This window comes from Clytia hemisphaerica, unplaced genomic scaffold (assembly GCF_902728285.1).
Source record: "Clytia hemisphaerica strain Z4C2 unplaced genomic scaffold, Clytia hemisphaerica genome assembly, whole genome shotgun sequence".
NCBI classification, from domain to species: Eukaryota; Metazoa; Cnidaria; class Hydrozoa; order Leptothecata; family Clytiidae; genus Clytia; species Clytia hemisphaerica.
In genome coordinates, this window is record NW_027104384.1 from 795335 (window position 1) to 813084 (window position 17750).

At 35.1% G+C, this 17750-nt stretch overlaps 1 protein-coding gene and 2 long non-coding RNA genes across 3 annotated transcripts; all 3 read right to left on the reverse strand.

Annotated features, from left to right (window-relative positions):
• Positions 1-1266: 1266 nt before the first annotated feature.
• LOC136819346 (uncharacterized) lies at positions 1267-10592 on the reverse strand. The gene is made up of 3 exons (XR_010848429.1): positions 10416-10592; positions 3587-3685; positions 1267-1514 (listed from the first exon to the last, which is right to left on the reverse strand). It is a non-coding gene; the product is annotated as an uncharacterized lncRNA (long non-coding RNA).
• Positions 5101-5840, reverse strand: LOC136819344 (uncharacterized). Its single transcript, XR_010848428.1, has 2 exons — positions 5351-5840; positions 5101-5146 (listed from the first exon to the last, which is right to left on the reverse strand). It is a non-coding gene; the product is annotated as an uncharacterized lncRNA (long non-coding RNA).
• Positions 10593-13943: 3351 nt separating the features above from the next.
• On the reverse strand, positions 13944-17750 carry LOC136819319 (uncharacterized). Its single transcript, XM_067075565.1, has 6 exons — positions 17629-17750; positions 17181-17387; positions 16218-16411; positions 15342-15406; positions 14899-14993; positions 13944-14537 (listed from the first exon to the last, which is right to left on the reverse strand). Exons 3-6 carry the CDS (start codon positions 16371-16373, stop codon positions 14419-14421), a joined length of 435 nt encoding a protein of 144 aa, XP_066931666.1. The 5' UTR covers positions 16374-16411; positions 17181-17387; positions 17629-17750; the 3' UTR covers positions 13944-14418.

The following is a 17750-nucleotide window of genomic DNA, read 5'->3' on the forward strand; positions in this document are numbered from 1 at the left end:
GAACTTAAGCATGAAATATCTCGAGTTAGGTAAGGAAATCGGCTATACCCGTTTAAAAGTCTTCTATATAGTTTTTCGAGAGCTTTCGAATGGTATACTTGATAATGTCTGAAAATGAGTTTGAAATTTTCAAAAAATTTTGCCCTTAGGGTTTTGCCTGGGGAAAAAAGAAATGTCCCAAAAAAAGGATGTTCCACCAGTGGGATTTTAGGGGAATTTTTCCTGAGGCATAACCATCCTATAGAGAAGGTCTGGAGAAAGTTTCAGCTGGATCTTATTTTTTTCCCTTAAATTATGCTAGACAACCCCACTAGATTGCCAGTTAGGTATAAAAGGAGGCAAAGGGAAATTTATCTTTATTCCATTTGCTCTGCAATTTGAAACTTAATTTGTTTAATTTGTGTATTGGAATTTTGTTGATTTCGTTGTTATCATGGCTTCAAAGACAAAGACCTTGAAACATGTACTTTTTTACTGCCCATCCGATGATACGACCGTTATTGTACCAATCAAGTCAGTCGAATGGAAAGATGAGGGGAAGATTGGTTGCTTCTTTGCAGAAAAAAATGAAATTGTACTTGGCCATGTTTTGAAGATGGCTGGTAAGTTCACTACTATATTGTTTCAAAACAAAGGCAACCACCGGGATTTTTGGGATGCTTTCTTATGTAAGATTACTCTCGGGTACCTAATAGCCGCCCCCCCCGCTAATTAATTTTTCAAAAGTTTTCCACCCAGTACATTTTTATTCCAACCCCCCCCGCTTATTAAGTTTTGAAATTGTTTCCAACCCCCCGGCTATTAGGTACCCGAGAGTACGTCACAAATTATTTGAATTTCCAGGAATTGGTTTAGATTTTGAGATTTTTCAAAAAAGCCATGTTATTTTTCTATAAATCATTATTAACATGGTATTATAATACTGTACGTTATACAGGCTGAGATTTCAGTAATTTAATGTGGCACGGCGAGTAAATTACTCAGTACCTTAAGGAATGAAAATTTCGCGGTTCTGAGTGTCTACCACTTAATTAAATACCACGAAACGAACATTTTGGCGTGTTAAAATTTGAATTTTTAAACCAAATTAGCCTATAATTTGGTCCTTAAAAGCCTCCACCGGGGATAATTTTGGGTGTCCGGTGGGTCAGCTGATGCTTGTCCGGGGGTCAAAAGTCACTTTGTCCGGGGGTAAATCATTGAAAATTGTTATTTTCCTCCACCCCCAAATACAATTTTAAGAAAATTTTATTACGAATGAGGGTATTTGAAATTTAACATTTTTCTTTTTCTTTTTCTTTTTAGCCACGAAAAAAGAATTGGACGATTTTGAAAGAAAATGGGAGAATACAGACGCAGCAAAGGTATATATTTCAAAATAGTGTTTAAATGTTCTTGTGGTGGTTGGATGGACTTGATATAACAAATCTGATTTGAATTTACTTCCACTCAAACTTCTTTGCGTTGGACGAGACAATCGGAGTCCATTTTAATCTTCACTTGCGTTGATGTGCCTGAAAAAGCAATATAAATTCCGTCACCTAACTTCAGAAATTTTTGTTTGCAGCAAACAACTTTCCAACAGAATATTTTTTCAAGTTATAAAAATTTTCAGATTTTTTCAGAAAAGTCATCCAAAAAATTAAAAGAATTACAAAAATAGCTAAAATTTGCAAATTTTACCAGTTTTAACTACCCTGGGTAGTAAATTATTCTTCTCAATCTTTCGTCACACCACCACCGTAGTAAACGTCATTATGTCTGAGATTTTACTACCGACCCCCCCCCCTGCTTACGGCTTACACGTTTTTTATACGATTTTTTTTTATTTTCTCTGGCATTGAGCACTTTACGTATCAAATTGTTCACCAAACAATTAATTGACACATTTTTTATAAGCATACAGAATGAAGCTTTTAAGCATACCGAGCCTCCGTTTACAAACTCCTTAAAATTTACCCTATGCTTATAAAAACATGTAGCAAGAATTATAAATTTTCTTTTTAGACTCAACAAAAGCGTAAAACGTATGTCGAGGAAACAAAGTCAAAGAGCGGAAAACCACCAGCAAGCCCGAAACCAATATCTGAAAAACCACCAACAACCTTGAAAGCGACATCTGAAAAACCACCAACAACCTTGAAAGCGACATCTGAAAAACCACCAACAACCTTGAAAACAACAACCGAAAAACCACCAACAAGCCAAAAACCGACAACCGAAAAATCATCAACAATCTCAAAGTCAAAAACCCAATCAAAATCTTCTCAGCCTCGGAAATCAGCTAAAAAGTCAAAAACCACAATCACAGAAAACACCAACACTGCTGGAAAGCTCAAGAAAGCAAAATCAGCCAGGTCGAAAGATTCCCAAAAAGATAGCAGTGGACCAGAACCGGTAAAACTACTTACTATTAAATCCATTACCAAAATTTTGATTCATTGAACATAGACATTTTCTCGTGGATTAACCTGAAATGATTAAAACAACAAATAATTAATACAAAATGTAATCTCACTAAAAATTACCAGGGATACAGCTCAAAGGAAAAAACAAGACCAAGAAATATTTAAATTTTGGCAGAAATTTGATTTGGCAGGTGACTACAATAGTAGTATAGAGTCCCACAAAAGTTTGATTTGGGGGTGAGCTATGAATTTAAAGGACACTTTATTAAGGCGATATGAGCCTATCAGTAGGGGGAAATTTGTTCGTTTTTTAGGTCGCTCGATTTTTTTAGTCAAAGCACCTGTTATACATTTTTGGAAAGCTAAGGGGTAGGGGAATCAAAATAACTTGGGTGGCAATTTTTTTTCGGACACTTTGGTGTGATTTTCGGACAAATACGACGGTCTCAGGCAAAAATCATAGGTCGAAAAATTAATGAGAATTTTAGCTTGAGAAAACGGAGATCTGTTATATATATTTGGAAAGCTCTCAAAAAATTAAGATTACCTTAAGGGAAGAAATTTTCGGGGGAATTCAATTTCGCGGTTGGTCAAATTATTTTTTTTCGCGGGAATTTAATTTCGCCGGCTCATCGATTTTCGAAAAATTCGCGGGAATTTAATTTTGCGGTTGCAAGATATTTTTGGCCAAAAGCGTTATTAAATAAGCAAAAAACCTGCTTTTAAGGCTTGAAATGAATTTGGGGGAATGCGTGAAATAAATTAAATTTTGCGGTTTGACGATTTTGTAAAATTTCGCAGGAACTTAATTTCGCGGGAACTTAATTTCTTCCCTTAAGGTAGTGATATATTGCGAGCATAGGTGATTTCTTTACCTATCTCGAGATATTAATCCTTAAAACAGTGTTTTTCAGCCAGAAACAGCAGTTTTGTTTTCACCCTATGATTTTTGGCTGAGACCGTTGTATTTGTCCGAAAATCACACCAAATGGTCCGAAAAAAAATTGGCACCCAAGTTATTTTGATTCCCCTAACCCTTAGCTTTCCAAAAATGTATAACGAGTGCTTTGACTAAAAAAATCAAGCGATTTTACAAATTTCCCCCTACTATATAATTCGGACCAAAAATGCCCCTAACCGCAAGGTAAGATAATTCCTTAAGGTAAATAAGGACTTACGACACTTGTCTTTTAATTCAAATGTGATAGAAACGTAGTAGTTGATTATTTTCTGCAAGCGTTTTGATTTCAAACATGTTTGTAGACTTTCCAATTTACCTAAAAATAGAAAAACAAGAAGAAAAATTATTTTTTCGATTGAAAGAGAATAAAAAAATTTGTGTTTAATTGTAGAGGTGGGTCGGGGGACGTGGGTATTCCAGGTAAAAATCAACAAAATGGGGGGGGGATCATAATTAAGTGCTTTTGGCCTAGGAAAATGAAGGTTTTTGGCCAATACTCATCTGACAAAAATTTCGCGTGGATTAATTTTAGCGAGGGCAATCATTTTGAAGAAAAAAATAATGTTTTTTAATACAAAAATCAATTTAGTCACATGTTTGTAACACAATTCTTGACTAAGAACAGAATAACATGGAAATTTACGCCCCCATTACTAGTTTTTGAAAAAATTATGAAAATGATAACAAAATGATAAAAAGTGAAAGAAAAAACATACTGGATTTATTTTAGTGAATCAGCTTTTCGAAAAATTTCGCGCGATCTGTCAATTCGACGCGATCTGTCAATTCGGCGCGTTTTTTTTTAAACTTCTACGATTTAAGCAATCAAAAATAATCTATTTTACATAATTTTCAATTTTAGTCTCGTGAAATGGGCTCAAGTGAAAAAGAGTCAATCAGACAGTTTGAGCAACGGAAAGAGGCAAAGATGAAAGAAGTTAATGGGTTCTTGATCAAACGAGTCAACTACATGCACTCAAAAAGAACGATTGCTTGGAACCCTGAAACTTTTTGAAGAAACCACCTTCTCGTCAAGAACAGCAAGCATATCAAACTCAATCAGCTGAACAACCATCAACCAAGCAAATAGCCGTAATGCCTACCGAAAAAGCACCAACTCCAGAGCCCACCAAGCCACCAACTCCGGATCCCACCAAACCACCAACTCCGGATCCCACCAAGCCACCAACTCCAGAGCCCACCAAGCCACCAACTCCGGAGCCCAACAAACCACCAACTCCAGAGCCCACCAAGCCATCAACTCCAGAGCCCACCAAGCCACCAACTCCAGAGCCCACCAAGCCACCAACTCCAGAACCCATCAAGCCACCAACTCCAGAACCCATCAAGCCACCAACTCCAGAACCCACCAGACACCCAACAGAGACAATTTTGACACCCCCGCCAGGTTTTAATTCATCAAATAGTAGGCTCCATAAGATACAACAATCAAATACTTCGATTGAGCATAATTGGTCCTTGCCAGGAGCGATTGAAGTGCCAGCATTTGATGCAATGTCAACACCTAACCTTTCAGGTCAGCAGGCAGCCACACGGACAGCATTACAAAATACTAGTCCAATTTGTAATTGTTCTATGACTATTTTGAAAGATTGGATGAAAGGCTGCTTTGACGAGATTAATATGAAACTCCATCTCATAGACCAAAACTTATCACTCCTTAATAGCCAAGTTGTAACAGAAGGGTGTCCACCAATAAATGAGTCACACTTTTCCTTTATCGCAGCACATATTTGTAATCAAAGATGATTCAAAACTAAAAAGTAAATACAAAATGAAAATCTAAATCTAAACAAAAATAAATGACACGCCTACTTTTATACAAAAAGTTGACAAAAGTTGAGAACTGACCAAAATCCTTTAATGTCTACTTGAAATTGAACAATAGTTGAATACAAAATTGAATAGAAAAGTCTTGAAATTGAAATGTAATAAATATAATATATAAATGAATAATTACCAGTATGCCAGGAATGGGGAGCTGCAAAGTGTGAAGTCAAAAGTGAAAATGCAAACAAAAGAATGATGTGATTTGAATATTTGATGTTGACTCTTCAAAGTCTGAGTGACAACTGAATGATGATGTGTGATGATGTGGTTTTGAAGTATGATATATAAACAAAAAGCAAAGTGGATAAATACTAAATATAGTTGACAAAATTGATAAATAAATATAAATTAATTAATTTCTATGCATAAATTATCATAAATAAACTTGAATTGGGATTTGTATTTGCAGAACAGAAAAACAACTAGAAAAAGGCAAAGTGGACATGCAATAAAATAATGAAAATGTAGATAGGTCCTAAACTGAAAGCTGTGATCAAATTTGAGATATGACTTGATCATTAGAAATTTTGCAGTCTTGAGAGTCAATTTTGCTCATGCAACACTGCACAGACAGCAGATGCAAAATTTCAATTGTTTTGAATGAGTTAAAACGTTCTAGCTTGTGCCAAAGCTAAGTTTTGAATGAATAAATTTCCACCTTTCCCATATAAGGCGAATAAATAATAATTTGAAAAGCAATAATCTTTCAATAACAACAAGAACCAAAGAGCAACAGACTGAAATAAAACAAACAATCTCTAACAAGCCATTTGACTGATAAGATGCAAACAAGCCATTTGATTGATACAATGCAAGCAAGTCAACTCTTGATTGAAACAATTTGAGTGATTCAATTGAGTGAGACGATTCGAGCGATTTGATTGAGTGAGACGAGTCAAAAGATTCGATTGAGTGAGACGAGTCAAACGATTCGATTGAGTGAGATGATTCGGACGATTCGATTGAGTGAGACGATTCGAACGATTCGATTGAGTGAGACGATTCGAACAATTCGATTGAGTGAGACGATTCGAACAATTCGATTGAGTGAGACGATTCGAGCGATTCTATTGAGTGAGACGATTCGAGCAATTCTATTGAGTGAGACGATTCGAGCGATTCTATTGAGTGAGACGATTCGAGCGATTCGACTGAGTGAGACGATTCGGACGATTCGATTGAGTGAGACGATTCGGACGATTCGATTGAGTGAAACGATTCGAACAATTCGATTGAGTGAGATGATTCAAACGATTCGATTGAGTGAGACGATTCGGACGATTCGATTGAGTGAGACGATTCGGACGATTCGATTGAGTGAGACGATTCGAACAATTCGATTGAGTGAGACGATTCAAGCAATTCGATTGAGTGAGACGATTCAAGCGATTCGATTGAGTGAGACGATTCGAACGATTCGATTGAGTGAGACGATTCGAACGAGTGAGACAATTCAAACGATTCGATTGATTGAGGTGATTCGATCAAGTCGATTAAATGAGGTGCTTTGAGCAAGTTGATTTGTTGAGATGTTTCAAGTATTTCGATAGGTTGAGGTGTTTTGAGTATTTCGATTGGATGAGATGTTTCCAGTAAGTGGAATTGCTTTTTGAGATTGACAAACAAGAATCTGATGTTGTTGGCATTTGAGATATGAGAATTAATGGTTGAATTTTGTAGGTACTTGGTTGAGATTTGGAAGTTGCCAGTTGAAGTTTGGAAGTTGTCGGTTGAAGTTTGGAGGTTGTCAGTTGAGGTTTGGAAGTTGTCGGTTGAAGTTTGGAAGTTGTCGGTTGAAGTTTGGAAGTTGTCGGTTGAAGTTTGGAAGTTGTCGGTTGAAGTTTGGAAGTTGTCATTTGAAGTTTGGAAGTTGTCGGTTGAAGTTTGGAAGTTGTCGGTTGAAGTTTGGAAGTTGTCAGTTGAGGTTTGGAAGTTGTCGGTTGAAGTTTGGAGGTTGTCGGTTGAAGTTTGGAGGTTGTCAGTTGAAGTTTGGAAGTTGTCAGTTGAAGTTTGGAAGTTGTCGGTTGAAGTTTGGAAGTTGTCGGTTGAAGTTTGGAAGTTGTCATTTGAAGTTTGGAAGTTGTCGGTTGAAGTTTGGAAGTTGTCGGTTGAAGTTTGGAAGTTGTCGGTTGAAGTTTGGAAGTTGTCGGTTGAAGTTTGGAAGTTGTCGGTTGAAGTTTGGAAGTTGTTGGTTGAAGTTTGGAAGTTGTCGGTTGAAGTTTGGAAAATGTCGGTTGAAGTCTGGAAAATGTCGGTTGAAGTTTGGAAGTTGTCGGTTGGTGTATGGAAGTTGTCGGTTGATTCAGTTAGATCTCTTTTGCGCCTGAATCTCATTAGTAGTTCAGCTCTTTCTTGTTGTTGTTGTTCTTTCTTGCCCAGTACTGCTAGTCTAGATGCTAAGCGTTCTTCAAACTTCTTGAAAGCTAACAGAGTTTGATGGTATTGATTTGAAAATTGTTCTTCGTAGGCTTGAGGGAATATGATTTTTAGTTCATTTTGAATTGTCAAATATCGACATTTTAAAGTTTCCATTTCCTCGGTGAGAGGCTTGATTTCAAATTTCAACATCTCTTCTATGTCATAATCGTATGGGAAGTCCTCAATGATATTACTAGAGATAACATTTTGCTCTATCAAAAGATCTTTCACCTTATTCTTATTGGTTGAAGTTTGTTGAGGATGTTTGAAGATACTGACCATTTTGATTTCTTTGATTGATTTGTTGTAGTTTACACTATTTCCTCAATGATGATTGACATCTTTTTTGGTTTGAGTGTGTCCACTGTTTTGAATGCCAGTGTTGAACCTTTGAATGGTTACTGTTTTGAATATAACAGAAGGGTGTCCACCAATAAATGAGTCACACTTTTCCTTTATCGCAGCACATATTTGTAATCAAAGATGATTCAAAACTAAAAAGTAAATACAAAATGAAAATCTAAATCTAAACAAAAATAAATGACACGCCTACTTTTATACAAAAAGTTGACAAAAGTTGAGAACTGACCAAAATCCTTTAATGTCTACTTGAAATTGAACAATAGTTGAATACAAAATTGAATAGAAAAGTCTTGAAATTGAAATGTAATAAATATAATATATAAATGAATAATTACCAGTATGCCAGGAATGGGGAGCTGCAAAGTGTGAAGTCAAAAGTGAAAATGCAAACAAAAGAATGATGTGATTTGAATATTTGATGTTGACTCTTCAAAGTCTGAGTGACAACTGAATGATGATGTGTGATGATGTGGTTTTGAAGTATGATATATAAACAAAAAGCAAAGTGGATAAATACTAAACATAGTTGACAAAATTGATAAATAAATATAAATTAATTAATTTCTATGCATAAATTATCATAAATAAACTTGAATTGGGATTTGTATTTGCAGAACAGAAAAACAACTAGAAAAAGGCAAAGTGGACATGCAATAAACTAATGAAAATGTAGATAGGTCCTAAACTGAAAGCTGTGATCAAATTTGAGATATGACTTGATCATTAGAAATTTTGCAGTCTTGAGAGTCAATTTTGCTCATGCAACACAAGTCAACAACCAACTCTGCCACAACAACCAATTCAACAGCAATAACCAACTCAACAACAATAGCCAACTCAACGACAACAACCAACTCACCAACAATCAAGTTAACAACAACAACCAATACGACCCTATCTTAAATGACAACAACAATGATTGGATACCACCCTTGAATTTTGAGCAAATTGACCACGACCAACAACATGATGTTGAGATCCAAGAACAGCAGCACATTCAAATCATCGCTCACCAACTTTCAAACTCAATAAACTCGTTAGATTCAGATGAAAGACGAATTAAGCTTGCAGCAGAGTATGGTTTGGAAGAAATTAAGCGGTTGTTTAACACCGGCGAGATTATGAGGTGCAACATAAACGGCAGACAAGGTTACCAAAAGTTTGAAACCTCTAAAATGAAAGCCATCCTCCAAGCAACATTTGAAAGATTTAACATTTCAGAACCCCTACAACGACACGTTGAAAGAGCAATTACAAACAAACTTAAAAAATATAGACAAAGCTTAAGAAATAATTCTGCGTGTAACTTGCCATAAATTTTTATTTATTTTTCCTTTAGTCCACAATCGCAAATAACTTGTGTTCGCGTCGTCTGACCGACTGATGAATTTTTTTAATTTTCTGATTATTTTGAGTTGGGAAGTCGCAAACCACCAGTACATATAAACACAGTAATACGGGCCGTTTATTCCAAATTTCTGATAGATTTGATTTGACTTTACCCAAAAACGATGCGAACACAAGTTATTTGTGATTGTGGCCTTACTTAGGTAGATAGAAATCATTTGTTTTAATCTTTTGAAATTGTAAGGTTGCTAATTTTAGAGTTTGTAAGGCAGATTAAGTTCAATCTGGTTCAATTGGAACATTAAGTCTTATTCTTTAGTTGTGTACTTGTTTTTCAGGCGGCAATCACAAATATTTTCCTTTCGGGTTACCTAAGGCGGTCATTGAAAAATTGTTCTATTCACGTCACCCGCCCGCATCAAATTTTCCGCTGATTTTCCAGTGCGAAGATGGGGAAAAAAATCTGGGAAAAGCAATTTGTTCTTTTAAAGTATATCTTTTTTCTCTATTGCTCTGACGACCATCGAAAAATTGTTTTGCTCGCATTACCACCCGCCCCTGAGTTACTGGCGTGATTAAAAAAACCCAGGAATGTTTTTGACCAGCCGTCCGCCCGTTTGCATTTTTTACACCCGTTGCGACGGGAACAGAGCATTTATTCGATGACCGCCTAACTGACTCAAAAAATTTAGAAAGTCTGGAACTGTCAGGAAGTCAGTAAAAAGGTCAGATTTTCCTTATCTTATATTAATTTTATTCCAACACTTTGTCATGTCTTTTGTGGTATATTCTACTTTTGCTGCATATTATATTGATTTTTGAAGTTTTTAGATTTTGTAACGAGAATGGGAAATTTTATGCCCAATGTTAATGAAAGGATGAAAAGATAATTGCTTCAATTAGTTAGGATAATAGAATTTGGTCTTGTAGGGAAACTTTTTTTACTAAAAAATAATGGCTCTCATTTTTACAGCCACTTTAAATTAAGCTAAGGATTAATGAACGAACATTGAATAAACGTACAGTTTAGCCTCGAGCTCTCGAATTTGGTTTTTCAATTTACTTACATTTTCAAGTACATTTGGAACAAAAATAAATTTTTTCAACCAGGGTGTCAGGGACGTCTCCCTCCATTTCACACATGTTTGGAAAAGAAACTACTTACGTCAAACTTTCCTTCTTCAAGCTCGTAATATTTTCAGGAATAAGCCGAATTCTTCTTTTCCATGGTTGAATTGAAAGATGGGTCGTTCTGCAATATGTACTTACCGATTTGTTTATGTTTTTTTTGCAACAATCAGCAGAATTTTCTGGATATAATTTTAGGAACAAGCCGAATTCTAAATTGCTTCCTTCATTCTTGTGGTTAAATCGTTCTGCAAAATATACTTTTCTGTTTATTTTTGTTTTCGTCGGTCACCGGCAAACATTTATAGCGGCCTTTTAGCCGCTCAAAGAGAGGCCGCTAAAGAAGGTCGCTAATAGGCCGCTGGCCGCTAAATAGGCCGCTAGCCGCTAAATAGGCTGCTGGCCGCTTGGCCGGTCTCTCGATCAAGAAAAAGTCTCTAATTAGAGGCCTTGAGGCCGTTCTTGGAAAATTTCCATCGGCCGCTTCATGGCCGATCTTCTAAAATGTAAGGCCGCTTGAGATTTCACTTCGCCCGCTATGAGACCGGTCTTTTACCCGCTTTGGCCGATCGGACTTTTGTGTACTTCAAATCGCTTGGGGAGTCACATTTAAACAATAGATGTACGCTTTTGCTAAACCCCCTTCTTCCCCCTTCACTGCGTACGTACTATATGGATGGCCCCATATCCATAGCTACGTAAGTTTCCTGACGATAATGAAAACGAAAATGATGAAAGACATTTCTAAACTCCTTGTCCTTTCTCTATTGATTTTTTTTCTACAAGAGACCATCCATAGAAGACTTACACTGGGCGAAAAGTCAAATTTCCAATACATTTGAAATCCCAAAAAATTCCTAAAAATGTCCGGAAATTCCAGATTTTTGGAACTTTATGAACATATGGAAATATCAAATTTTCCAAAATTGTAAACCTCATTGTGTGACATTTTCTAAATTTCCAAAATTTGAAATATCAAATTTCCTGGTCTTTTTTTATGTTTTAAAATTCATCTTTTTGGGGATTTCTTGAGGAATGGAAATATCAAATTTTCCAAAATTGGAAAGCTCATTGTGTGACATTTTCTAAATTTCCAAAATTTAAAATATTAAATTTCCAAAATTTAAAATATCAAATTTCCTGGTGTTTTTTGAATGTAAAAAGTTCATCTTTCGCTATATTTTTGGATCTTGCAAATATGACATTTAAAATCTTAAAAACTTCTGATAAGATCATTTTCACAATATCGTTAAAATTATGAAAAGGTCATATTTCGAAAGATTGAAACACACAAGAAAGTCACATTTGCGAATTTCCCAAAATTTTAAAGGTCATATTTTGAAGGATTGAAACACAAAAAAGTAACATTCACGAAACTCCCAATATTTTGAAAGAAACGATTTTCCCGATTTCATACGGTCATTTTAAAAGAAATCAAGATCTCAAAAATAATTTTTCTAGTGGGCACAAGCAGATGAGAACGAACAAAAAGCCTTTTTTTTAAGTCAACTTTCATTTTTCAAACAAGGATAAACATAAACTGTCGATCATAATTAATAAAAATATGTTATCAAAAATATACTCATAAAGGATGGAAAATTTATTAAAAGCCAACTATTTTTGGGAAACAGTCTCAGAATATGCTTATTCGAAGTTTCAAATCAAGCTCAAGTAAGGCTAGCGATATTTTGTACGAAATCCTGAAACGATTTTTCAATATACTGTCCTCTATCTAAAGCACATAAATATTTTTGAACAAGAAAACTTCCAAAGTTGTACATGAATAAAAACGAATAAAGCAAACAAAAGAAATGTAAGTTTCAAAAAATCATGAAGATGGAGGTAATATTATGTTATAATAAAGTTAGCCCCCTGGTTTAGTTAGAAAAAAATCTTACAAATATACAAAAAAATAAGTTTTCGTTTTAAGTTTTTAAAAATATATAACATAAGAATATAAAGGGCCCAAGATGTGCAAAATCAAATTCCTGCAAAGATTTGTTCCCTTTAGATATCATTTTATCTTAATGTTCTTGGCGCACAGCCCATTCAGTATCCTTTGGAAGTTCATTAGGTATACCTCTTCCGCTGATGAGGCCAACTTTACGTTTCACCATCTGTCTCTTTGAATTGGCAGACATGTTATCCCTGGTAAACTCATCCAACCGTTCAAAAATTGTATCACAAGACACAGATCTCCATCTCAAAGGTCGAACGCTGAAAGTGCCATCCGGCTCGTCTTCCTCTGATGACATGAAGTCCATCACCATTACTGTTGTTGCCTTCTTTTTGTGGGAATCTTTAAATGGTCCACGAGCCAAGGCTTCCTTGCGTTTGTTCAACTTCTGAATAAACAAGAAAAGTTTGATGGTGATAATTTGCTTGACATTTATCAGATTTCTATTTATATCCTTGAAATAGAATGCAAAATCAAAAACTACTACTAGCACCAAAATCAGAGATAACAGTATGATTTCAGTTTAATGTATTAATAAATCTGTGTATGGTGTTGTTTTGGTAAATACAAACAGGAATTGTGTTTAATAGCTAAAAGTACAATAGTAAATAAGATTTGATACCCCTGGATAACCTTAAAAATGATATTGTTGATATAATTTATTGAGTAGCATGAATCATTGAAACTTACTGAGGTCTTTCTCCTGTTCAATTTTGCTGCATTCCGATTTTCATCGTTTCTCTTGGAAGCGTAGTATTTTACCGAATTGTAATATGTTGAGATAGCAGCTGATAGAAAAAGAAAAGACAATTCATTGTTACTTAACAAAATAAATCTAATTTCAAAATCACTTCACATCAATGACCCAGCCGGCACGAAGATGTCTTGCTGCCGTTTTGAAAATGTCTTGTCCAAGACGCGGATATGTCTGAAAGATGGCTTCTTTAGGTCTCAAATGTCCGCTTTGAATGCGTCTTAACTAAGACGCGTATGAAGATGTCTTTAGAGCGTCTTGAAGACATCTCGCTTGACGGCGTCTTCGTTAAGACTCGTAGGAAGATGTCTTAAGAGTGTCTTGAAGACGTCTTTGAAACCGTCACTATTATCAAATTTTCTTGTCTTAGGGAAGATGCCACTGAGATCCGGTTCATATATTTTCTCAAGAATAACTCGAAAAACTTCATTTGAGAACGAGGAAAATAACTAAGGAAAAAAGCAATGTTTTGTTAAACCATTTTTAATGGTATTTTTAAATTATACAATAATGTTCCGGACTGAGATTCTACTGCCACATCTAGCGGAAAAAGACCAGAACTTCAGCTAATTTAAAAATGAGCTTCGAAAAGTTAGCCAGATTTGTTCTTAACAAAGTATAAGCTGTTTTCCAACCTCTAGAAAAACCCTTTACAATATTCAGCTGGCTATCCCAGATATAATAGCAAGAACATTCCAGTAGACAAAGTGAAAATTAGTCAAAGAAGTGGAAACAGTGGTATTACTTGATGAAGAGTTATTTAAGTATAAATTAATCTCTATTTACAAATGAAATCTGGAAAATAAATACATATCTACAATTTCATATTCACAATTTAGCAGAAAATCCTTTATGTTCACAAAAGCACTCTTGCAAAAGAAAAAGCAAAGATTTGATTAAGCCAGCATAATAGTGTGCTATCATTCTTGCTCTGAAGGCTTAATCAATGAAGACCTCAAATACAAAGAAAATATTCAATGAAAGAGTGTCATAACATGGTCTTTCTATAATCAGGAATCAACGAGAGCAACGTCAGAAAATTGAAAACTCATTAATTATTGGGAATTTCTGTTACTCTCTTTGGAGTCAAAGAAGTTCTTTTCAGGGTTATTCGAGCTTATTCATGAGTTACAAAAGATTCGCTGTAAAATGCCAAGATCTCCGTTGCAACTGAAGGCTGTTTTCTGAATTTTGCGAGACGAAATTTTTAAAATACTGAAAATCCTAAAAATCAATTTTTCTTTTTGCGACCGAGACCACCTTTTTGGGCTGGAGCATTCCGTAACTTGTTTTGCACCTTCTTAGCCACATCATGATCGGTTGTTGAGGAGTATCGGGTGGTGATCACATCTGAAGAGAGAATCAGAAGAATTGTTTTAAAACTCAAGAAGGGTGAATCTAGTAGGTCCTAGCCCTAAGATCAAAATCACTAACATAGTTAATAGCATGAATGAATAGATCCTATCTTGAACAGGGGTGGAACTGCGACTAACCGAATTGAAATATGAAAAAGATGTTACTGGTTTACATTTATTCATGATATGCACCATTGCAATGTCTTCCATTCCACCTAATAGCTGATTGGTTCAAAGTGACGTATTGACTGATTTTACGTCACTTACAACCAATGAGAGATTGGTTCCGTGATGTAATGTCAGAAGACATTGCAGTGGTGCATATCATGAATTTCATCATATCATGAATAACTTACCAGATATGGCTTTGTATGCCAAGGAATTTTTAAAGGCGAATTTGCCATTAGCACCTTCCATATTGCACAGGCTCAGGAACGATTTCGAGAAATATCTAAATGAAAGATAAAATATTGAAATGACGAGGTGAAAAATTGAATCAAAAAGCAATTTTTGACGTTCTGTTTGAATCAGGAGCAAATATTTTAGTAGAACTTCAATACTTTGAAACTTCATATTGGCTTTAAGGCAGAGGTGTAGTATTACATGGTATTGCCTTCATAAACAGTTAGTATAGGGTTATTAATGATATACTTCGCTCGCCCTCGACTCTTCTATTTTTACGATGGTATTAATTAATTTATAATAACACTGAACCAGTGTTTACATATTCAGTAAAGGATTTTTAAGACTCACGACTTACTGAAAGACCATGGAAAATGCAGAGAAAAATTGTCTTTACCTATCCATAATTTCGATGATTGCTGAACCAAAGTCTTCGCCACCAATTCTTGAAATGCGCGATTTCTAATAAAATAATTGTTTCATTAAGTGTCTGTCTATTGGTGAGGTCCAGCATTTACTTTAGAATTCATCCATTGTTTTAAAACCCAACTCTAGAGCCAGGGACACTTACAAGCGTTATGCTTATTAAACAAAAAGACGAACATTGTTCCGATTTAGATGTAAGTTTAAAGGGGCACTCCACTGAAAATTGAAATTTTAATATATTTTTCCTTTTCAGATATATGAAATACACCCCCTTCTCACAGACCCACTAGGACTCCTTCCCACCGGAAAAATTGGCCAAAATATCGTCCCGGTGGAAAATTGTTCCCATTTTTGTCCCCACTGAAAATAAACAAATAAGCCAATCCTCACTGAAAAATACTATAAAATAATATGCTATTTTTCTTATCCCCACTGAATTATCTGACTTGAAAACAAAAGAACTGAAATCCCCAGCTATAAGAAATATAGAAATATCAATCCCTATTGAGTTTCAGCCCGTTATTTTTATCCCAACCACCTGAAAAAATCCCACCGGGTCTGTGAGAAAGGGGTGTATGAAATGAACAGTAACTAACAATTTCTAATCTTGATTTGAGGTTAAAAAGAAAAACATCCAGGTAGAGTAGCACTATCACTGCAAAAAAACTTTGTTTGAAAAAAGAGTCAGAGCATAGTATAAGATATTTTTTTAAACACGATCGTGAAAAAAGTAGAAGTAAATCCTAAAAAAAACCGTTTGCTTCGTGATCCCTGAGTGCATAAAAAACATTTCGGAAAAATTTTTCCTGCAGAGTGCCCCTTTAATGTAAAAGCAATAATTTCTTACAAATTTGTCAAGGTATTCTTGGTCGGCAAGATTTTGCTCAAGATCAACCATTTCTTCTTGAGTTGTGACCATTGATATTTCAAAAAGTTGCTCTTGAAGTGGAAGAGCTCCAAAACGTTCATCGACGTGATTTTTCAGCAAAACAATTGCGTCCATGATTTTTGTTTGCCTTTCATAGAGTTTGTCAAGTTTTTCTAAATGAAATGATTGGAATGGTTATTCAACTATACTGGAAAATAGCAAACAAAATAAAAATGATTCGGTCGATTTTTTCTCAATCTTTTTCATGTACTGGGTGCTTAAAAAAAATCTACGGATGTTTGGCAGTTTTTTCAGACCTGTCAAACTAATCTGCGAGCCATACTTTGCTTGAATATAGAAGAGGGGGTCTGGTTTAAATTTTAATGTATTACTTTTTAAATTAGAACGATCGGTTTAAAAGGTGTAGCTAAAATTCAGTGTAAAAAATCACCTTTCGAAGAATACAAAATAAGATTAAAAATAGGTGATTAAATGACAATAGCTTTTGAACTGATCATCCGAATACAAGTAAAATTTAGGTTAGACTATCATCTAAATAAAGTTCAACCCGGTGTAACTTATCTAAAAGAACTTTAGACAAACAGTCTTAAGTATTCTAATAAAACGACGAATATAGCTCTTCTCTAAATTCTGTCTAAAATTATGACATATAAACTGACCCATTATACTACTATTGTCGATGACTTGCTCGCTCATGATCTCCTCTGCGTCTCTTCTAATAAGAATAAGAGGACAACAATAAGATAAAAACTAGATAGAAGAGAACTGTCATGCTTGATCGATATATTGAAAGACATGATTTCAAGTCTCCTTAATTCATCTCTGAATCGCCTCAGTTTAATTCAGTTAAAACGAGAATACCCTCTGAGCTACAACTTTCAGTGAAAAATATCACAATTGATTTGTTCTGGAAAATCTTACCTTGAGGACGTTCTTTTAACACTATTAAATGTTGAATTATTGTTATGGACGTGTGGCGATTTCGTTTTACCAGACGATGTGATAGTCGGGGAATTTCGTTGTGATTTATTTAGGGTATGCGGTGACTTTTGAAAATGTGGCGGTGTACTTTGTAAATTGAGCTTGCTTCGTAAACTGTTGGCCGATTTGTTTAGAAGATTGTGTGGTCTAAAAGAGCATAAAAATAAATATTTACTTAGATTGTTTGACCGAAATTTCTAAACCATTTAATTTCTCTAAAGCTAATTTGGAATGCCCTCCTCGTGCGGGAGTCTTTGAAACCAATACAAAGCTAAAACCGGCTTTATGTAAGAAATGTAAGAATATTTCATTAACTGATTGAGACGTGGACAGGTCATATAGTTAGCAAACGTTTAGACCCAATGAAAGTCAATTTGTAGATTCTTACAAGACTGGAGATTGTTCATGTCCTGAAGTATGGGCAGATTGGGTAACTAATTCTAACGATTGGTCTTGTGTCGTTTTTCCTTGCCCAATATCCAAACTGGATGTAATATGTAAAGTAAATCG